Source organism: Chrysemys picta, chromosome 22 (assembly GCF_011386835.1).
Source record: "Chrysemys picta bellii isolate R12L10 chromosome 22, ASM1138683v2, whole genome shotgun sequence".
In the NCBI taxonomy this organism is placed as follows: domain Eukaryota; kingdom Metazoa; phylum Chordata; order Testudines; family Emydidae; genus Chrysemys; species Chrysemys picta.
In genome coordinates this window covers 4381538-4404834 of record NC_088812.1, presented here as the reverse complement: position 1 = coordinate 4404834, position 23297 = coordinate 4381538, and the positions used below count along the sequence as shown (strand labels likewise).

The following is a 23297-nucleotide window of genomic DNA, read 5'->3' as shown; positions in this document are numbered from 1 at the left end:
AGAGACTATCAGAATACAAGGCTTTCAGGATTACAATCTGGGCTGGTTTAAGTTTCCCGTTATTATTATAATTATTATTTATATTGAGGTAATCCCTTGGACCCTCAGTTCAGGACCAGAGATCCCATTGTGCCAGGTGCTGTACAAACACAGAACCAGAAGACAGTCTCTGCCCCAGAGAGTTTGCAATCTAAGCATGCAGGAATATTAAGGGGAACTGAACGTGTCAGGGAATTAGTTACAGGACATTGATGAAGGAACAGAAGTTTGACACCATGTAGAATTAAGCATGAGGGTTTATTACACACAGTGCTGGAGGAGTGTCACTTCGCTTATTAGGCTAAACAATTGATTACAGTAGATCATATAGGGTGCCAATGGGTGGAGAGAAGTGACGGGGTGGGAATTCCCGAGCCCCTGGATAGGTTCTAGCAGCAAGACAGAATGAGCACAATAAGCCATTAGTCTAAAAGATTACATAATGGCTCTGCCCATAGCTCAGGTTAACGTATTGGCTAATACACAGGTGTTATTCCTCAAAATTCTTCTTTTGCAATGTGTAAGTTAAATCCTGATTTTAGATCCATAGAGATGACGGTGGCTCTTTTCAGACAGGTTGGCCCACAAGTACATACCTGGAGGGTTTAAAGCAAAAGAACATTAAACAGTACACAGCCATACCCAATTGTGTGTGGTTTACCCTTGCATTTCTGCAAACTAGGATTGGCATCTGTGAGGGAGGATGCATTTGTGAAAGAGAGGATGCCAGAACTCATGCTATCATGTTAGGCCTCTCCCTGAACTCTGGTTGGCATTTGGAGAGAATGTACTGTTCTTCTTCGAGTGCTTGCTCATATCGATTCCAATCAGGTGTGCGCGCGCCGCGTGCACGATCGTCGGAGAATTTTCTACCCTAGCAACACCCGGCGGGTCGGCTGTGGAGCCCCCTAGAGTGGCGCCTTCATGGCGCTGGATATATACCCCAGCCGACCCGGCGCCCCCTCAGTTCCTTCTTACCGCCCCTGACGGTCATTGGAACTGTGGAGCGTGGCATAGCTGTTCTCCACTCTCCCTAGCTTATTCCATTTTGTAGATAGTTGTAGTTATAGTTGTAGTTGTTATATAGTTAGATAGTTGTTCAGTTTACTCTATTAATAGTTGTTATATAGTTAAAGGGGATTAAGGGGGTTGTTCTTCCCCCTTTTTCCCCCGGCGCGTAGCCAGGCTCATGCCCAAGGCTCCCGGCTTTAAGCAGTGCGCGTCCTGCGCTAAGCCTATGCCCACAAGTGACCCGCACGACTCGTGTCTGAAGTGCCTGGGAGAGTCCCATCAAACAGATAAGTGTAAGATCTGTAAGGCCTTCAGACCGAGAACCAAAAAGGAGCGGGACTTTCGGCTTCGGCAACTCCTCATGGAGGCGGCACTTAGCCCGGACACTCCATCGGCGCGTCAAGCCCCAGCGCCAAGCGCCTCGGTGCGCAGTGCCCCTGCGGCACCGACTGCCCCGGCACCACGGGTGGAGTCGGACAAGCCTCCGCGGCACCGGACCCCTTCGGCACCGCACCCGCCGCAAGTGCCTCGGCGCCGATCGTTATCACCGGGACATAAGAAATCCCGTAAGGCGCAGGAGACTGCCGTCCTGAAGACGCCGGCCCTCCCGGTGCCGGGGGTAGAGCCGCGTCCACCGGTGGAGCACCAAAAGCAGGTGCCTCCGGCACTGTCGACTCCGGCTCCGAGGCCGTTGAGTCAGTGGTGGAACCGTGCCTCCCGTCGACCCCAGAGACCTTTGCGACGGCGAGAGACTTGATTGCTCTCACGGAGCCGGCACCGCCCCAACCACCGGCACCGTTGGCCCCTCGTCCGGTGCAATCCAGGGGGAAACCTGCCCTGATGCGACCACCGTCTCAAGGACTGGAGCCACGGCACCGATCCAGGTCCCGAAGCAGGTCCCGACGCCGCTCGCAGTCCCGGCGCCGAATATCACCTCGGCACCGGTCGTACTCGCGGCTAAAATCATCGTTGCGGCACCGTTCTACGTCCCGGCACCATTATGATCGTCGGTACCGTTCGACCTCGAGACGTAGTTCCCGGCACCGATACGAGCGACGCTCGACGTCGAGGGGCTGCTCCCGGCACCGGGCCTACTCGAGATCGCCGTCCAGGTCCAGGTCGGACTCTCGGCACCGACGCGGTCATCGGCACCGATCCCGATCTCGGCACCGCTCACCGGCACCGCATAAGGACCGATCATCTCCAGACCGGCACCGAACGGCACCGTATCTTCCGGAGCTCATCTCGGCGCGGTCGGCACCGCCATGGCCATCGAGATCAGTGTCTCGCTCCACCGATGGGGCATCGAGATCGGCATACCCCCCTCAGGGGCAGGCCGATGAACCGGACATGGGCCACTGGCAGGAGGCAGCGGAGGATCCCGCTCAGGGTCCTTCGCACTGGTCGTTCTGGACCCCGTGGGCGTACCACCAAGCACAAGGGGCTCCACCACCATCAGCCTCTCGCTCGGTGCACTCTGAGCAAAGGGCCCCAGAGTCCACCATCTCTCGCCCTCCTCCAGGGGGCATGGAGGCTTCCGTACCCGCACCACCTGACGTCCTGGACCCAGGGGCAGGTGATGCTCCGCTCCAGGGCTCATTGGACCAGGACCCGCCCTTGGATCCCTTGCCACCTGAGGCATCTTCTTCATCTTCCCCAGATGAAGCAGTGGCAGGCACAACGAACACAGGTCCACCCCCGATTGATCTTCGTGCGCACCAGGACCTATTACGTAGGGTGGCGCGTAATATGGACCTACAGGCAGAGGAGATAGTGGAGGTGCAGGACCCCATTGTGAATATCCTCTCTGCGGATGCCCCATCCAGAGTGGCGTTGCCCCTGATCCGCACGATCCAGGCTAACGCCACTACGATATGGCAAACTCCTGCCTCTATTCCACCCACAGCCAGAGGGGTGGAAAGAAAGTACTTTGTCCCCTCAAAGGATTATGAGTACTTGTATACTCATCCCTAGCCGTGCTCACTGGTGGTGTCATCAGTGAATGCAAGGGAGCGCCATGGTCAACAGGCTGCAGCGCCCAAATCGAAGGACGCTAAGCGCTTCGATTTGTTTGGGCGTAAGGTTTATTCAGCCGGGGGGCTACAACTTAGAGCGGCTAACCAGCAGGCGCTCCTGAGCCGCTATAACTTTACTTCCTGGAACTCTATGGGGAAGTTCAAGGAATTGGTCCCCCAAGACTCCAGGGAAGAGTTTGGGGCCTTAGTGGAGGAGGGTAAGAAGGTGGCACAGACCTCCTTACAGGCCTCCTTGGACATAGCAGACTCGGCTGCGAGAACCCTGGCTTCAGGTATCGCCATGCGGAGAATCTCCTGGCTCCAGGTCTCGGGTTTGCCTCCGGAACTGCAGCAAACCCTGCAGGATTTACCATTTGAGGGACACGGATTGTTCTCGGACAAGACGGACTCTCGTCTGCAGAGCCTCAAGGACTCGAGAACAATCATGCGCTCCCTGGGGATGCATGTTCCGGGACCCCAGCGCAGGCCATTTCGGCCTCAACCTCAGTGGTTCTATCCCCCCCCACCTCGTCCGAGACAGGACTCTACCAGAAGGCGGGGGCGAGGTGGTAGGAGAAGGTTGACCGACCCTCAACCCGGTCAGAACCAGGGGCCACCTCGGCCACCTTCAGGCCCCAGGCAGAACTTTTGAAGGTGCGGTCGAGGACGGCGCCCCAGTCATCTCCCAGGATCCAGCCCCCTCCTTTCGGGATCGCCTCTCCCATTTCCACCGTGCTTGGTCCCTTATAACCTCGGACCGTTGGGTCCTTCGCACGGTGGAGAGGGGATACGCTCTCCGGTTTTCTTCATCCCCCCCCTCCCACCTCCCCTCCCCGTCCCTCTTCAGGGACCCTTCTCACGAGCAACTTCTTATACAGGAGGTTTCTACGCTCCTATCTATGGGGGCCATAGAGGAGGTTCCATTAGAGTTAAGGGGCAGGGGATTTTATTCCCGCTACTTCCTGATCCCCAAGTCCAAAGGGGGTCTGCGACCCATCTTAGACTTACGCGGACTCAACAAATTCGTAGTAAAGTTGAAGTTCCGCATGGTCTCATTGGGGACTATTATCCCTTCCCTGGATCCTGGAGACTGGTTCGCCGCCCTCGACATGAAGGACGCATACTTCCATATAGCAATCTACCCACCTCACAGGTGCTTCCTGCGATTTGTGGTAAACAAGGTGCATTACCAATTTGCAGTCCTTCCCTTCGGCCTATCCTCGGCCCCAAGAGTGTTCACAAAATGTATGGCCGTCGTGGCGGCATACCTTCGTCGGCAAGGGATACAGGTGTTCCCGTATTTAGACGACTGGCTGGTACGCGGTCGCACCAGAGAGCAAGTTCGAGTTCACGTCCACATCATAGTACACACATTCCACGGGTTGGGCATCCTACTCAACGAAGAGAAATCCACTCTAGAGCCTACCCAGAGGATAGAATTTATTGGGGCAGTCCTAGACTCCGGACGTGCACAAGCTATTCTACCGGACAATCGTTTTCATACCATCACAAGCCTCATTCGAGGACTCAGAGCCTTCCCAATTACCACGGTGAGGTCGTGCCTCACCCTCCTGGGTCACATGGCTTCTTGCATGTACGTAACCAGGCATGCCAGACTTCGGCTTCGCCCACTCCAGACCTGGGTGTCATCGGTATACCGCCCATATCGGGACAGCCTGAACATGGTGATCACGGTTCCGAACTCGGTCTTGACCTCCCTCACCTGGTGGCTAGATCGCAGTGTGGTTTGCGAGGGGATGCCGTTTCACGCCCCACAACCCTCTCTGCACCTGGTCACAGATGCTTCTTCTCTGGGTTGGGGTGCCCATCTCAACGAACACCATACCCAGGGCCTGTGGACTGCACCCCAGCTAGCCCTGCACATCAATGTTCGGGAACTGATGGCGGTGCGCCTGGCGTGCCAGGCATTCCTCAATCTCCTACGTGGCCGCTGTGTGTTAGTTCTCATCGACAACACCACGGCCATGTTTTACATCAACAAGCAAGGAGGAGCACGTTCGTCGATTCTATGCCAAGAGGCCATTCGCCTGTGGGACTTCTGCATCGCCCACTCAATCCATCTCATGGCATCGTTCCTCCCTGGAGTCCAGAACACTTTAGCGGACCGACTCAGCAGGTCCTTTCAGACACACGAGTGGTCTATTCGTCCGGACATCATCTATTCCGTTTTCCAGAGGTGGGGATTTCCCCAGGTAGACCTGTTTGCATCTCGAGCCAACAGGAAGTGCCACGTGTTCTGCTCCCTGCAAGGGCGAGCCCCGGGCTCTCTATCGGACGCGTTTCTCCTTCCTTGGAAAGACCACCTGTTTTACGCCTTCCCTCCATTTCCACTGGTCCACAAGGTGCTGCTCAAATTACGCAGAGACCAGGCTCGAGTAATTCTAGTTGCTCCAGCGTGGCCGAGACAACACTGGTACACCACACTGTTGGAGCTCTCGGTTCAGACGCTGATCCCACTTCCGTTGTGTCCAGATCTCATCTCTCAGGACCACGGCCGACTACGTCACCCCGACCTACAATCACTCCACCTCACGGCGTGGTTGCTCCATGGTTCACCCAGGCAGAGCGGCAATGCTTGCACTCTGTCCAACAGATTCTGCTGAGCAGTAGGAAGCCTTCAACACGGACCACGTACTTGGCCAAGTGGAAGCGGTTCTCCTGTTGGTGCGAACAACGAGCCATGTCCCCGTTACAGGCACCTATTCCTCTCATATTGGAATATCTCCTCTCCCTAAAACAGCAGGGCTTGGCGATATCTTCAATTAGAGTTCACCTGGCTGCTATATCGGCCTTTCACCCAGGGGAACTCGCGTCCTCGGTATTCTCTAACCCGATGGTCGTTAGATTCCTCAAGGGCTTAGACCGGATGTACCCACAACAACGTCAGCCCGTTCCGACGTGGGATCTCAACCTGGTTCTCTCTAAGCTCACAGGGCCTCCATTCGAGCCACTAGCCACCTGTTCACTTCTGTATCTATCCTGGAAGACAGCCTTCCTCGTAGCCATCACCTCAGCAAGGCGCGTTTCTGAAATCAGGGCGCTTACATCCGAGCCCCCTTACACGGTTTTCCATAAGGATAAAGTGCAGCTTCGTCAACATCCTGCCTTTCTTCCTAAGGTGGTCTCTCCGTTTCACTTGAATCAGGATATATTTCTCCCAGTCTTCCATCCTAAACCACATGCTACTCGCCAAGACCAGCGTTTGCATTCTTTGGACGTATGCAGGGCCCTGGCTTTCTATATTGACCGCACAAAGCACTTTAGAAAGACAACGCAACTCTTCGTTGCAGTGGCCGACCGGATGAAGGGCTTACCGGTCTCCTCACAACGCCTATCCTCCTGGATCACGTCTTGCATCCGGACTTGCTATGACCTGGCAGGTGTCTCAACACCGCACCTCACTGCTCACTCCACGAGGGCCCAAGCTTCCTCGACTGCCTTCCTGGCTCAGGTTCCGATCCAGGACATTTGTAGAGCTGCAGTTTGGTCATCAGTCCACACGTTTGCAGCTCACTACGCACTGGTACAGCAGTCCAGGGACGATGCTGCATTCGGATCAGCAGTTTTACACACAGCAATGTCTCACTCCGACCCCTCCACCTAGGTAAGGCTTGGGAGTCACCTGATTGGAATCGATATGAGCAAGCACTCGAAGAAGAAAAGACGGTTACTCACCATTGTAACTGTTGTTCTTCGAGATGTGTTGCTCATATCCATTCCAAACCCGCCCCCCTTCCCCTTCTGTCGGAGTAGCCGGCAAGAAGGAACTGAGGGGGCGCCGGGTCGGCTGGGGTATATATCCAGCGCCATGAAGGCACCACTCTAGGGGGCTCCACAGCCGACCCGCCGGGTGTTGCTAGGGTAGAAAATTCTCCGACGATCGTGCACGCGGCGCGCGCACACCTGATTGGAATGGATATGAGCAACACATCTCGAAGAACAACAGTTACAACGGTGAGTAACCGTCTTTTATTTTCTTCCTGAACCAGCGGGCAGACTTTAAAGCTCCTTTCAGTGAGTTGTGTGCCTGCGATGTCTGATACGCCTACCAATTACTGCTTTTCATTTGGAGTTATGCTGACCCAGCTTATCTCATGTTTACTTGAAACAAACAAGGTTGTCTTTAGTTTATTCCAGCTTTTTTTTTAGCCATGTATTGTTTATTGTTAACTAGGCCACATGCCTCAGACCAAGCTGTGGAATTTTGGGCCTATGTGAAAGATTCTTGACAGAAACAGTGGTCAAGATCTTACATACATATGATTGGGATTTGTCCCTTCAATTGATTTACTTATTTAGATTTAAAATCATTTTTAAAAGATGCTTATGCAATGCTCTAGCACAGGGGTGGGCAAACTACGGCCCGCGGGCCGCATCCTGCCCGTCAGATCTTTTAATCTGGCCCTCAAGCTCACGCCAGGGAGCGGGGTTAGGGACTGCTCCGTGCAGCTCCTGGAAGCAGCAGCATGTCCCCACTCCGGCTCCTATGTGTAGCGGCAGCCAGGGGGCTCCGCACGCTGGCCCTGCTCCAAGAGCCATCCCCGCAGCTCCCATTGGCCGGGAACTGCAGCCAATGGGACCTGCAGGGGTGACACCTGCAGATGGTGCAGTGCGCAGAGCTGCCTGGCTGGCGCCGCACATCCTGCACCCCTCATCCCCAGCCCCACCCCAGAGCCCTCAACCCCCCCATACCCCAACCCCCTGCCCCACCCCAGCACCTCCTGTACCCTGAACTCTTCATTTCTGGGCCCACCCCAGAGCCCACACCCCCAGCCAGAGCCCTCACCCCATCCCACACCCCAAGCCCCAATTTAGTGAGCATTCGTGGTCCACCATACAATTTCCATACCCAGATGTGGCCCTCAGGCCAAAAAGTTTGCCCACCCCTGCTCTAGCACCCTGCCACGTCATTAACCACAGTTACATCCCGCAGAGTTAAAGTGATCATTTCAGTAGGAACTCAGCTGGCCAGACAGCAACCGAACCTCCTTTCTACCCCCTCATCTTTAGGAGAAACAAACCCTCAGCCCTCTCCAAGGACCCTATCAAAGAGGCATCTTTTGCAGCACGCTCAGGTCACCACATTTGAGCTATTTCAGGCCAAGCTGGGAAACAACTTCCAGAGTCTTGGAGCCCTTGTAGAGAACAGCCTGGCAGCTGCCACCTCTCTTTTATAGTGAAGAGGAGCCCGCTGACTGCAGCTGTAGCAATACGGCATGAGGAGAGAGGCAACCATCTGTAGGGTGAAGACAGCGTGGCCTAGTGGGTAGCGCACTGGACTAGGTTTTAGGAGACTTGAATTCTCATCCCACACCTGCTGGGGGACCTCAGGCAAATAACGTCCCTGCTCTGTGCCTCAGTTTCCCTTTCTGTAATTTGGAGCTAATGAGACTGACCTCCTTTGTAAAGCGCTTGGAGATCTGCTGAGGAGAAGCGTTATATAAGAGCTTGGTATTATTAGATCCCGTGCTCCAGTCAAACCGATATGGGGACGACATACCCTTTCTCAACTTGGGGAGGCTTGCTCAGCCACTGTAGCCTTTGTGGGGCTAAACAGAGGACATCCTCCTCCAAAATTGCCTCCATCTTTCTTCTTTAGGCTTGCCAGTCCTATATTTGCTCCATATGCGCTTTGTCCTCATGTACATTGTCTGTCCACTATTTTCTTGGCCATCCTCTTGTTTTCCACCAGTAAATGTTACTCTCAAATGCTTCCCTAACAGGATTTCCTCTTCATCCCCTCTTTGTACGTGCCCACCACATCATCACATCCTCCTCTCTTCCAGCTTCTGTCTGATACCAAAGACCAGGGCCAGATTTAAGGGCAGGCAATCCAGGCAACCGTCTGGGGTGCTGGGCTTGGGGGAGGAGGAGCACCGGGCTCAGGGTGCAGTTTTTGTTGTTAAAGACAAAAGGGAAAATCGAATGTTTGAAGTAAAACGTTTCCGGTATTCCGTATGTGGATTCATTTTTCCTTAACCTCCTAGAATGTTCTGGACCTATAAACTTTGTTTCTATAAGCTTAGAGGAAACCAATTTTTTTATTTGCTTATATATGGCATGAAAAAATACAGATTTACAGCTCCCAGCATGCAAATTTATCATAAGAACATAAAAATGGCCATACTGGGTCAGACCATAGGTCCATCCAGCCCAGTATCCTGTCTAATGACAGTGGCCAATGCCAGATGCCCCAGAGGGAGTGAACCTAACAGGTGATGATCAAGTGATCTCTCTCCTGCCATCCATCTCCACCCTCTGACAAACAGAGGCTAGGGACACCATTCCTTACCCATCCTGGCTAGTAGCCATTAATGGACTTAACCTCCATGAATTTATCCAGTTCTCTTTTAAACCCTGTTATAGTCTTAGTCTTCACAAGCTCCTCAGGCAAGGAGTTCCACAGGTTGACTATGCGCTGTGTGAAGAAGAACTTCCTTTTATTTGTATTAAATCTGCTGCCCATTAATTTCATTTGCTGACCCCTAGTTCTTATATTATGGGAATAAGTAAATAACTTTTCCTTATTCACTTTCTCCACACCACTCATGATTTTATATACCTCTGTCATATCCCCCCTTAGTCTCCTCTTTTCCAACTTGAAAAGTCCTAGCCTCTTTAATCTCTCCTCATATGGGACCCGTTCCAAACCCCTAATCATTTTAGTTGCTCTTCTCTGAACCTTTTCTAATGCCAGTATATCTTTTTTGAGATGAGGAGACCACATCTGTACGCAGTATGCAAGATGTGGGTGTACCATGGATTTATATAAGGGCAATAAGATATTCTCTGTCTTATTCTCTATCCCTTTTTTAATTATTCCTAACATCGTGTTTGCTTTTTTGATGGCCGCTGCACATTGCGTGGATGTCTTCAGAGAACTATCCACGATGACTCCAAGATCTCTTTCCTGATTAGTTGTAGCTAAATTAGCCCCCGTCATATTGTATGTATAGTTGGGGTTATTTTTTCCATTGTGCATTACTTTACATTTATCCACATTAAATTTCATTTGCCATTTCGTTGCCCAATTACTTAGTTTTGTGAGATCTTTTTGAAGTTCTTCACAGTTTGCTTTGGTCTTAACTATCTTGAGCAGTTTAGTATCATCTGCAAACTTTGCCACCTCACTGTTTACCCCTTTCCCCAGATCATTTATGAATAAGTTGAATAGGATTGGTCCTAGGACTGACCCTTAGGGAACACCACTAGTTACCCTTCTCCATTCTGAAAATGTACCATTTATTCCTACCCTTTGTTCCCTGTTTTTTTTTTAACCAGTTCTTAATCCATGAGAGGATCTTCCCTCTTATCCCATGACAACTTAATTTCTGTAAGAGCCTTTGGTGAGGGACCTTATCAAAGACCTTTTGGAAATCTAAATACACTATATCCACTGGATCTCCCTTGTTCACATGTTTGTTGACCCCTTCAAAGAACTCTACTAGATGAGTAAGACATGATTTCCCTTTATAGAAACCATGTTGACTTTTGCCCAACTATTTATGTTCTTCTATGTGTCTGACAATTTTATTTTTTTAATATTGTTTCAACTAATTTGCTTGGTACTGACATTAGACTTACTGTTCTGTAATTGCTGGGATCACCTCTAGAGCCCTTTTTAAATAGAATCATAGAATATCAGCATTGGAAGAGACCACAGGAGATCATCTAGTCCAACCCACTGCTCAAAGCAGGACCAATCCCCATATATATATACATACATTTTGCTCTAGATCCTTGGCCCCTTCAAGGGATTGAACTCATAACCCTAGGTTTAGCAGGCTAATGCTCAAACCACTGAGCTATCCCTCCTCCACATGGTGTTATATTAGCTATCTTCCAGTTGTTGGGTACAGTAGCTGATTTAAAGGACAGGTTACAAACCATAATTAATAGTTCTGCAATTTCACATTTGAGTTCTTTCAGAACTCTTGGGTGAATGCCAGCTGGTCCCGGTGTCTTGTTACTGTTAAGTTTATCAATTAATTCCAAAACTTCCTCTTGTGACACTTCAATCTGTGACAACTCCTCAGATTTGTCACCTATAAAAGACGGCTTGGGTTTGGGAATCTCCCTAACATCCTCAGCTGTGAAGACTGAAGCAAAGAATTCATTTAGTTTCTCCGCAATGACTTTATCGTCTTTAAGTGCTCCTTTTCTATCTTGATCGTCCAGGGGCCCCCTGGTTGTTTAGCAGGCTTCCTACTTCTGATATACTTAAACATTTTGTTATTACCTTTTGTGTTTTGGCTAGCTGTTCTTCAAACTCCCTTTTGGCTTTTCTTATTGCATTTTTACACTTAATTTGGCAGTGTTTATGCTCCTTTCTATTTATCTCACTAGGATTTGACTTCCGCTTTTTAAAAGATGCCTTTTTATCTCTCACTGCATCTTTTACATGGTTGCTAAGCCACGGTGGCTCTTTTTTAGTTCCTTTACTGTGTTTTTTAATTTGGGATACATTTAAGTTGAGCCTCTATTATGGTGTCTTTGAAAAGTGTCCATGCAGCTTGCAGGGATTTCACTCTAGTCACTTTACCTTTTCATTTCTGTTTAACTAACCTCCTCATTTTTGCATAGTTCCCCTTTTTGAAATTAAATGCCACAGTGTTGGGCTGTTGAGGTGTTCTTCCCACCACAGGAATATTAAAAGTTATTATATTATGGTCACTATTTCCAAGCAGTACTGTTATAGTTACCTCTTGGACCAGATACTGGGCTCCACTCAGGATTAAATCGAGAGTTGCCTCTCCCCTTGTGGGTTCCTGTACTAGCTGCTCCATGAAGCAGTCATTTAAAGTATCAAGAAATTTTTTCTCTGCATTTCGTCCTGAGGTGACATGTACCCAGTCAATATGGGGATAATTGAAATCCTTGACTATTATTGAGTTCTTTATTTTGATAGCCTCTGTAATCTCTCTTAGCATTTCATCATCACTATCACTGTCCTGGTCAGGTAGTCGATAATAGATGTCTATTGTTATATTTAGAGCATGGAATTACTATCCATAGAGATTCTATGGAACATGTAGATTCATTTAAGATTTTTACTTCATTTGATTCTACATTTTCCTTCACATATAGTGCCACTCCCCACGCCAGACGCCCTGTTCTGTCCTTCCAATATATTTTGTACCCCAGAATGATTCTGTCCCATTGATTGTCCTCACTCCACCAGGTTTCTGTGATGCCTATTATATCTATATCCTCTTTTAACACGAGTCACTCTAGTTCACCCATCTTATTATTTTGACTTCTAGCATTTGTGTACAAGCACTTTAAAAACTTGTCACTGTTTAATTGTCTGCCTTTTTCTGATGTGTCAGATTCTTTTTTATGTGAATGTTTCTCGTCTGATCTGGTCCACACTTTATCCACTTCCATCCTCTCCTCCTGACTAAAACCTAGAGAATCTCTATCAATAGACTCTCCTCTAAGAGAAGTCTCTGTCTGATCCAGGTGCTCCTCTGCAGCAATCGGCTATCCCCCATCTCTTAGTTTAAAAACTGCTCTGCAACCTTTTTAATGTTTAGTGCCAGCAGTCTGGTTCCACTTTGGTTTAGGTGGAGCCCATCCTTCCTGTATAGGCTCCCCTATCCCAAAAGTTTCCCTAGTTCCTAATAAAACTAAACCCCTCCTCCCTACACCATCGTCTCATTCACACATTGAGACTCTGAAGCTCTGCCTGCCTACCTGGCCCTGCGCGTGGAACTGGACGCATTTCTGAGAATGCCACCATAGAGGTCCTGGATTTCAGTCTCTTTTCTAGCAGCCTAAATTTGGCCTCCAGGACATCTCTCCTACCCTTCCCTATGTCATTGGTACCTACATGTACCACGACCACCGGCTCCTCCCCAGCACTATACATAAGTCTATCTAGATGCCTTGAGAGATCCGCCACCTTCGTACCAGGCAGGCAAGTCACCATACGGTTCTCCCGGTGATCACAAACCCAGCTATCTATGTTTCTAATGATCAAATCTCCCATTACTAACACCTGCCTTTTCCTATGACTGGAGTTCCTTAGCTCCTCTGGTTCTGCCACCCTGGCCTCCAAAGCCCGTACGCGGTCTCTGAGGGCCAGGAGCTCCTTGCAGCAAATGCACACATACGCCACCCGCCCACAGGGCAGATAATCATACATGCTACACTGAGCGCAATAAACAGGATAGCCCACACTCTGCTGCTGGGCTTCTGCCTCCATTCTCATCTACAGCTACCTAGGTTACTGAGAGGGTTTTTGTTTAAATCAAGAAGTTTTGATTATAGTTTAGTTTACAGATTTTAAAGAATGGCAAGTGTATCTTGCCCCCTTCCCAACTCCCTCTCGAAACTCCCTGTTAGCGGCCCCTATTTCGCAAAGCTCCCTGGTCACTTGCTCACTGCTTTATAAAGCCCTGGCCTCCTTGATAGCCCCGCCCTCTGACTAAGGCTCAGCCAATGAACAGAGGCTTCTAGATTTCAAACCTTGTTTAGAAGCTCACAGCTTCCAACTGCCAGCCACAGCACATGGTCCTTCAAACAGACGAACACAAGCTCAGCACACAGCAAGTAACCCCCAAACACAAACACACACTACAGACAGCCACTTACCCCAAGGGTCCCGTATTTCGTCTTATACAACAGGGATAAATCATGCATGCGAATTGTGCATCAAAGTCGTGAAATGGGCTACAAATGCAATAAAAAATAAGTTATTCAAAAATGTAACAAATAGAAGGGTGGACGCCAAAAATGCTCTGGGGTGCCATTTGGGCTAGGGCTGGCCCTGCTACAGACTTTGATCTCATTCCTGATGACATTCTGCATGTGGTCCAGAAATGCCCCCTTTCTCTGCCCTCAAATATCTCACTTCCATGTCTTCCTGCCTCCTCTGTCTTTCACCAGCACAAAATTCACTGAGAAATTAAATAAAGCTGGAAGACACGTAAATTTGTAATGTCTTAATGTAACCCACACAGCTCCTGGGCGTGGTGTTCTGTCCCATGTAATGGCACTAAGACCACTTAGAGAGAGATTAATGAGTCTGCTCTACAGCCTTAGGGCTTTTAGTTCAGACAGTAAAGGCTCATGCATTTAGCTTCCCAAGTTCGATCCTGTCCTCCGATGACCAGGGTCCGTTGATGTTACATTAACACCACCCGAAATCTCAGCCTAACCCACAAGTTTGATTTTCTTTTGTTTTCTTTGTCACTTCATAGAATTTGAATGGCAGCATCAGCAAAGCCGCTGACTACTTAGTCCAAAGGTACCAGTCTTTAGCCAGACCTTACACTGTGGCTCTTGCGTCCTATGCCTTAGCGATGGTGGGGACACTGAACACCGAGGAGGCGCTCATGAGAGCTTCAACAGGTAAATGAGGGCATCTTATCAACTACTGGAAAGATGTGGCCAAGTCAGGATGGGGGTCAGGGAAGAGAAGCAAAGGAGGTTGGAGAGGGATTAATTTATGAGGAATGAATAACAGGCATAGATTTGTTCCTTTTGGCCAGATTTGAGATTGATCGGACTGGGTGTAAATCCAGAGTAACTCTCCTGGGTTGAGTGGAGTTACTCCAGATTTACACCAATGTGTCTGAGATCTGGATGTGGCAGAGATATATGGTATTACTTGACCTCAGGAGGAATCGGAGAGCCCTGTACGTATATCTAAAGGATGTAAACCCCAAAGAGAAAGAGAGAGAAAAGAGTGGGTCAGGAGGATGTAACTGGATGAAACTGAACAAAGGGGAATTTCAGAGGATAGAGAATAATATTGCCCGCAAGGAAAATGGAGTTTGCCCCATTGTTTGGGATAGTTAAAACAGGGCAGGACAAAGCTGTTGTCTAGATATAACAATGTTATGTTGAAAGGTGCCAGGTGGGTCTTTGATCCCAAAACGGTCACAGACCTTGGCCATGTCTACAATGCAGGGACTAGAGCTGCACAGTCATGGTGCTACAGCTATTGTGGTATCACCCGCTATTGTAGACGCAGACTGCACCCATGGAAGGGGTTTCCCATCTCTGTAGGGAGTCCACCACCATGATCAACGGTAGCTAGGTCAACTGAAGCATTTTTCCATTGACTTAGCTGTGTCTGCACTAGGGGTTAGTTTGGCATAGCTATAGCGCTCCGGAAGGGTGGGTGTGTGTAGATTTTTCACATGCCCTGAGTGACACAGCCATGACGACTTAAGTTTTAAGTGTAGATCAGGCCCTTGTTCAAGTTAATGGGTGTGCCCATTAACTTGACTCAGTGGAGGGAGCAATCAAGACTCTTTCTGTAGTAGACACAGCTAAAAACAATGTAGGGACTGCCTAAGGCACACAGCAGGTCAAGAGCTAAGGCATGTGGGCTGAGGGGTTTCCCTGATTGCAAACGCAAGGGCTAGTATGTTGGTTTTGCATCCTGTGCGTTAGAGGCAGAAACCAGCTGAAAACCTGGAGAAGTATTATGAAACAAGCAGAGAGACATTGCTTGTTGGGCGGACTTGGGGATTTCTCAGCAAGGAAGTTGCCTGCTTTTAGTTCATCTTATGTTCAGGGAAGCGGCACTTTCTGTGCATTTTCGTAAGCAATCAGGTTTACACCAGAGAACGTACCTGAGGCCTATCACCAATTCCTCATCCTAATTGAAACAATCCTCCAAGACCCCAATATTGGGTAGCTGCTCAGCCCGAAAGGGGCAAAAACCAGTTTGACTTACCGATCCTCCGTGCAGAAAGTTGGGGAAGGAGTCAGGCAATGGTATGGTCCAGTCAGATCTGCTCAAATGAGCGGATGTCCTTGGGCAGAGTCCTTTAGCTCGCCTTCTTTGTTGCTGCCTAGGGGGAAATCGCTGGGAAGAGCAGAACGCCCGCACCTTCAACATTGAGGGCACCTCGTACGCCTTGCTGGCCTTGCTGAAAATGAAGAAGTATGAGTTGACTGGTCCCATAGTCAGATGGCTGAGAGAGCAGAACTACTACGAAAGGGGATATGGATCTACCCAAGTGAGTATGATCCTTGTAGTCCCGGGTATCCTTCCGAGACTGTTTTGTGGGAAGGCCTCCCATCAGAAGGGATGGGACTCCGATCACTTGAGTCATTGTAGAAAGCCCTGGAGAATGCCCGGTAGAGAACAATCCTGCATTGCCTGGGAGATGGGCAACGTGACCTATGAGGTCTTTGCCATTGTTCACCTAAGGCAGAGATCAGCAAAGGAGCATGACTCAATCTTCTCACTAGAGGCTCCATTCTGCCAAGGTGATGGGTGTGAGCACATGCTTCTCTTTAAGACAGCGAGTTGTCCCCAGGGAGTCATGGGGCCTTCTCTTCCCATCTGGACTCATTCTGGCATTTGTTTGTTTTTTGGCCATTGGTCTGGAGACAGGGTACCAGGCATGTAGGACCAACGGTCTGAGTCCATATGACAAAGCCATTGTTGAATCATGACTAATCTGAATTGATTTAGGTTTAATCCATCTCTAAGTAGAACTGTAAGCTTATGGTTTTTTGGATTCTTTTTTTTAAACTGTGCTTACTCAAAGCACTAGAGATAAAAGCCCTATTGCTAGTGACAGCTAAATAAATATCCCTATGGAGTGTCTTCAGATATCCCTCCCTTCCCTGGGGTACGGGGCCACTAGGAACTATAGGGTCTGTCTGTCCAGCAGCCTCAGTAGAGAAACCCCTTTACATTCCTTGCTACTGAGGCTTGTCTTTTCTCTACCTAAAAGGATGCTACAAGCTCTGCTGGGAGTGGTCTGTATTTTTGGAGTCACGGGCCATGTGTTCTATCCCTAACACTGTGCTGTGTGTGGCATAGATGTCTGTATATATGTAACCTACACACCTCCTGGGTGTGGTGCTCTGTCCCCTCCAGTGGCAACGAGACCACATAGCGAGAGAGATTAATGCATCTGCTACAGCCTTAGCTAAGGACCACATGGCTTTTAGCACATGCAGGAGAGGCTCATGCATTTAGCAACAGGTCCCGTGTTTGAGTCCCAGACAAGCCCCCACTTGTAATACCGATAGACCCCGGTCGTCGGTGGGCGGGATCGAACCTTGGACTTCTGGAGCTAAATGCATGAGCCTCTCCTGCATGAGCTAAAAGTCATACAGCCCTTAGCTAAGGCTGTAGCACACTCATTAATCTCTCTCTCTAAGTGGTCTTGGTGCCACCAGGAGGTGTGTGGGTTACATATACACAGAAGGAGCCACTATCTTGTTGCGCTGTGTCCAGCTGACAATCGGCCCCTGTTAATAGCTAGGGGCCATGTGAAGCTAATTGACCATGCATGATTTATTTATTGACCATGGGTTCTATTCCTGGCTTGGCCACTGGCTTCCTGGGCGACGCTGGGAAAGTTACTTCCCTGCCCTGTGCCTCCATTTCCCCATCTGTAAAATGGGGATAAAGATATTGTACTGCTTTGTAAAGTGCTTGGAGATCTACTGATGAAACACACGACAGAGGAGCCAGGTAATATTGTCATACAACCCTTTGCCTGCGTGACACCCAGTGGAACCCTGGTGTTTTCTTTTAATTGTATTTTTGGTTCCACTTCATTAAAGAGTCTCTTTAGAAGTTGTCAGATGTTCAGTGCAATAGGACAATAAGGTGTAACTCTTTGTCTTCCTCCCGGTGTTCTAGGCGACCATCATGGTGTTCCAGGCTCTTGCACAGTACCAGATAGACATTCCGCAGCACAAAGACCTGAATTTGGACGTTTCTATTCTCCTGCCGCGCCGTGCTAGTTTGATAAAGTACAACATCTTAAACCAGAACGCTCTGGTGGCCAAAACAGCAGAGGTATCGTGCTTCCCTGTTTAGTAGAGATCACTGATTATAGAGAAAGAGGATTTGACTAGAACCTCCTATCCAAACCCTTTTGGGAGGGGGGATTCAGATTCCCGGCACCAGATCCAAATCATCCACACTTTTGACTCAGATTTTTAAGACCAGAAGGGACCATTATGATCATCTCTTCTGACCTTCGGCATGACACAGGCCAGAGAACCTCACCTACTAATTTCTGCATCAAGCCCATAACTTCTAGCTGAGCTGTGAGGTGTCTCTTAGGTAGATATCCAGTCTTGACTTAAAGACTTGAAGTGATGGAGAATCCACCACATCCTGTCAGGCCCTAGCTTCTAGGCAGTCAGGCCTGGTGGTTGGAGCTGGCTGTAGAGTCGGGACTGGGCCAAGGGCAATGCCGAAATCAGGGTCTGGGAACAGGCCGTGGGTCAGAATCCACAGACAAGCCAAATCAGGATTGAAGTCAGAGTCCGGTTGCAGGCCGACGGTCAAAGCCAGGTTGGAATCAGTCCACAGGCCTGGGAGGTCAGGAGGTGGATGCAGGCTGGAGCAGGTCTGTAACAGGGCTGGAGCAAGGTCAGAGCAGGGCACAGACAAGGCTGAAGTGAGCTGGAACAAGGCTCGGGCATGGCTGGGGCAGGAACAGGAACCGGATCAAGGGCAGGACAGAAGCCTGGGGCGTCTGTAACACTGCAAGGCCGGAGGAAGGTCCCTGGCCAACTAGAGCTGTTGTTCAGAGTAACTCGCAGCTCTAATGGGGACAGTGAAATACTTGTGCCTGGGGTCATCTGGCCTGGGCCCTGACCAGGGATAGTCACTGCAGGCTCCGTTGGAGGGGTGAGTCACCGCAGCTGAGTGAGCAGCCCTGGGCTGGCTGGGGTTTGCCTCACACATCCCGAGGTAAATTGTTCCAGGGTTAGTGACCTGGAGTGTGAGGTTTTGAGCTGAATCCAGAAGTAGGAGGGGATGGGTTGCTATTTAGTAGGGTTACCATACATCCGGTTTTTCCCGGACATGTCCGGCTTTTCAGCAATCAAACCCCCGTCCGGGGGGAATTGCTGAAAAGCCACACATGTCCGGGAAAATGCCGGCCGGCACTTCCTCTCCTGCTGCGGCTCTGCTCCGCTCCTCCCCTCTCAGATTTACAGAGCCAAGCTGCCCGAGCCAGCGCTACTGGCTTCGGGCAGCCCCCCCCTGCCTCCGGACCCCGAGCCCCCAGCCAGGCACTTCTCCTACCCGGCTCCAGCTGAGCTGCTCCCGCGGTGCAAGGTCCGGAGGCGGGGGGGGCTGCCCGAAGCCGGTAACGCTGGCTCGGGCAGCTCAGCTCTGTAAGTCTGAGAGCGGAGGAGCCGAGCAGCTCAGCTGGAGCCGGGGAAGGGAAGTGCCCAGCCAGCTCTGGGTCCTGAGGCAGGGGAGGGCTGCCCGAAGCCAGCAGCTCAGCTCTTACAGTCTGAGAGGGGAGGAGCAGAGCAGCGGAGCCCAGGTAGGAGAAGTGGGGTCCGGAGGCAGGGGGGGGGCTGCCCGAAGCCAGCAGCTCGGCTCTTACAGTCTGAGAGGGGAGGAGCAGAGTAGCTGGAGCCCAGGTAAGAGAAGTGCCTGGCCAGCAGCTGGGGTCCGGAGGCAACGGGGCTGCTGGAAGAGTCAGGGAGCAGCAGCAGTTGCTAATTTTAGAATTAAAGAATTAAATAGCTCAAAATGTCCAGGATTTTACCGGGCAGGGAGGAGAACTGGGTGCTCCAAGGCATCTGGGGAGCTGGGAAACAGAACAGTGTGAGCTGCGTGTCCTGACCGCTCCCAAAAACTGAGCAGCTCCTCCACTGAGCAGCTTCATTAAAGTCATGGGAGTCTATACTAGTGGAGTGCCTGACTTTAGAATTGGTGCAGTTGTTTCCTGTGGCTGGGAGGGAGGAGGGGGAATGTGGGGTGCTCAGGGGAAGGGGCGGAGACTTTGGGGAAGGGGTTGGAATGGGGGCAGGGAAGGGGCGGAGTTGGGGCGGGGCCGGGGCCCCGTGGAGTGTCCTCTTTTTTCAATGTTCAAATATGGTAACCCTATATTTAGGCTTGGCTCTGGAGAAGCAATATGTCTGGAGATCAAAGAGTTACTGCCTGGGAGTGACCTTTTTTCTCCTTCATGCTATTGTCTCTGCAGAGTCCGCCCAGCCCCTCCGGGTGAGTGACTGTCAATCTCACCAGCTTCATTTTCTTCATTAGCTTCATTTGCCCTGTCTTTAAATAATAATGAAGTACAAAAGAAAATTAACCTTGGATCAACTTTACAGACCAAATGGAATGAAGACTTCACCGTGAAGGCAGAAGGAACTGGACAAGGGACCTTAACCGTAATGACAGTTTATAATGCAAAGTTACGGGAGGATGAATCTCAGTGTAAGAAGTTTGACCTGAGGGTATCGATCGAAGAAGCCCAGGATGGTAAGTAACCGCCTGTCTTTTCTCTTGTGAAGCTTGCTGTCAATCCTCAGATCTGGACAAATTTGGCTCAGTTACAGCAGTTTAACTCCATGGACAGCAGAGGATTGACACCAATGTGTAAACCAACCACCATCTCTGCAATCACATTCTTAACTTTGGAAAGTATTTTTGTGAAGCTTCTTCAAACTCTCCCAGTTCCCGAGTCCTACAAAATTATACCCATAGGGCAGGCACTAAATAAGGTTTCCAACTACTACATGTTCTATGTTGCAACTAATGCAGGGTCATTCCAGATGAGGGAGCAGATGCTGCCTTCTCTCATCCTGGCACTTGTTAGCAGCTACTCTGGGTATTGTCTCCCTCTAAAGTAGAGATGAGCCCATGCCAGGCAGTCTGGTGACAGACCCAGACTTCCAGTGCACACATTTCCAGACAGCCTGGGTGTGAAATCAGCCTGGGACAGAAATCAGGATCTTCGGCACCCAAAACACAAGCCTCTGTGGCTTGGGCTAAAGGAGTAATTTCCTTTAGCTGTGAATAGCTGATCGCTAGTTGCTAGGGCTGGCCAGTAGAGGGAGATATGACCACACATTAGACCAGTATAGGATAGAGGGATCCGGGATTTTGACACTGCTTTTCCAGAAACAGGAGCCAACCATAAATTGTTCTTAACTTTCTCAGCTGTCCAAGTTCACACCCACCGGCTCTCTCTGTTTCAGTTCCTCTTTCTGCTAACCCAAGACTATATTTCGTTTGTGCCACCCAGCTGGGAGAGGCTTTTTAGTTTGTGTGCCAGGGACAGGAAGAGTTACTTATGGATTGCTGGAGGGGCGGGGAGGTTTATTGAGGGATTTTTCACACCTACTCTAGGACCTGTTTAATTACTAAGCGATGTTAGGACACCTAAAAACCAACAGAGGGTTTATCTGGCATGAAATTTACACTGAGATATTAATTTCTTTTCTCTTCTGCAATGTTTTTAGTTAAGAAACCGGAAGGAGCGATACGTTCAGTCCATATTGAAATCTGCATCAGGTGAGAACAATGCCCTTTAATGATAGATGATAAATAGATGGACAGATGTAGTGGTAGATGGACAGATGAAGGGGGTAACTGGAGAATCCTGGGCTATGAATTTTTCTATGGAATGGCCAAAAAAGTTATGATAAAGCAACAGGAGCTGGTGGAGTGATCACAAAATCAATGTTCAGGTGATGAATTCTGATCAAAAGGGTTTTTTCTCTTCTCCTCGTTAGGTTCCTCGGTGTGGTTGATGCCACAATGTCCATCATCGATGTCTCCATGCTCACTGGCTTCTCACCGGACGTGGAGGATCTTAACAGAGTACGTCAGTGTAATCTGAGAACAGAGAATGCAGTGGCTCGGCTGGGGCTTTCAGATGAGAAAATCCAATGCAGCAGGTGAACAGTCGGGCTCCAGGGTTATACCTGGAGGGAGACCAGATGGCTCTAAGGATTGGTAACAGCTTTAGGAAACCGCAACCAGTTCTCTCCAGGTCGGTGATGGAACGTCATCTCCGTCGGGCAGTTTGGGGGCCTTTTTGGGACTCAGCTCAGTTTCCTTGGGGATGGGTGTTCACATCTCCGTAACCAGCACCGCAATTGGCATGATGTGGGCCCTTTGTTGGCATTGATAGAGGAGATGCCAGTGGATGAATAGGCCATGAGCCCAATGTCCAAATTCACAGACATAAACAGGGGCCGGGACAAATTATGTAGGTTGCGCCGGCTACTTTGAAAATCTGGTCATATAAAGGCAGCCAGGCAGCACTTACCTCAGGCAGCTCCTGGAAGCGGTGACATGTCCCTCCAGCTCCTAGGCGGAGGGGTCAGGGGGCTCTACGTGCTGCCTGCACCCGCAGGCACCGCCCCTGCAGCTCCCATTGGCCGCAGTTCCTGGCCAATGGGCGCTGCGGAGCTGGCGCTCGGGGCGTGGTCAGTGTGCGGTCTCCCTGTGGCCGCTTCTGTGCCTAGGAGTCGAACATGACGGTCGCTTCCGGGAACTGTGTGGAGCCAGGTCAGGCAGCTGCGCTGCTGACCAGACTGCCAGGGTCCCTTTTCAACCAGGTGTTCCACTCGAAAACCAGACGCCTGGCAACCCTAGGTGTTGAGTAAATGGCAGGCTAGTATCCTCCACGCAGATCCTATCATGGGAGACATGATTACAAGCATGACAACACTGGGTCACATATTGAGATGGTGAGTTTTTTTCGCCCAGCTGCAGGACTTTCACAGAGACGCTGCCTTACCCACAACGCCTCTTGCTTTTCCTTGTTCACATTTAGCTTTCCAAAGGGGTCGACAGATACATTTCCAAGTTTGAAATCGACAAAGCCCCGTCCGACAGAGGCAACCTCATGATCTACGTGGACAAGGTAAAGACTTGACAAGGGGCTTCTCTGATCCTGTGTTAATTTCATGGGCTCCTGATGAGCCAAACTGCTCTCCCAGACACACCCTGGCATCCCCGCAGACGTCAGCAGGTTGACAAACTGCAACCCATGGCCGAATTTGACTCACTGGTCCAGATTCAGGCTTTCCACTAGGAACAACTGAATGGGCCAGATCCTCAGCTGGTGTATATGGATGTAGGTCCATTGACTTCAGTGGGAAATACAGCATCTGATATGAAGACTGAATTTGCTTCTCTGTGTCATGAGGGCCGGCGCTTCTACTAGGTGACCCTAAGCGGTCGCCTAGGGCGGCAGGATTTGGGGGGCGGCATTTTGCTGCACTCAGCGGAAATCCGGCGGTGGGGGGTCCTTCCGCTCCGGGTCTTCGGCGGAAATTCCACCGAAGTGCCGCAAAGATGTGGAGCGGAAGGACCCCCGCCACCGAATGCTCAGAGGAAGAGCGCTGCCGCCTAGGACAGCAAAAACCCTGGCGTCGCTCCTGTGTGTTATTCATTTCTTCTTTCCTTGCTCCTTTCACTTCTCTAGTTCTTCTTTCCTCCACCTACCTCACTTTCTCTTT

The 23297-nt window shown here is 50.1% G+C and overlaps 2 protein-coding genes and 1 long non-coding RNA gene across 4 annotated transcripts in view; 1 reads left to right on the top strand and 2 right to left on the bottom strand.

Annotated features, from left to right (window-relative positions):
* LOC101950459 (complement C3-like) overlaps positions 1-23297 on the bottom strand; it is a 214266-nt gene that overhangs the window by 83854 nt on the left and 107115 nt on the right. The gene's annotated exons all lie outside the window — the stretch shown is intronic.
* LOC101953192 (complement C3) overlaps positions 1-23297 on the top strand; it is a 219455-nt gene that overhangs the window by 184665 nt on the left and 11493 nt on the right. For both annotated transcript variants that reach the window (XM_065576277.1, XM_065576276.1), the window contains 7 exons: positions 14291-14441; positions 15900-16063; positions 17710-17868; positions 20154-20304; positions 21288-21339; positions 21561-21648; positions 22610-22699. In XM_065576277.1, the coding sequence (XP_065432349.1) occupies positions 14291-14441; positions 15900-16063; positions 17710-17868; positions 20154-20304; positions 21288-21339; positions 21561-21648; positions 22610-22699 (855 nt within the window). The remainder of the gene's footprint in view (positions 1-14290; positions 14442-15899; positions 16064-17709; positions 17869-20153; positions 20305-21287; positions 21340-21560; positions 21649-22609; positions 22700-23297) is intronic.
* On the bottom strand, positions 497-15918 carry LOC135977128 (uncharacterized). The gene is made up of 3 exons (XR_010594477.1): positions 15778-15918; positions 13683-13760; positions 497-635 (listed from the first exon to the last, which is right to left on the bottom strand). It is a non-coding gene; the product is annotated as an uncharacterized LOC135977128 (long non-coding RNA).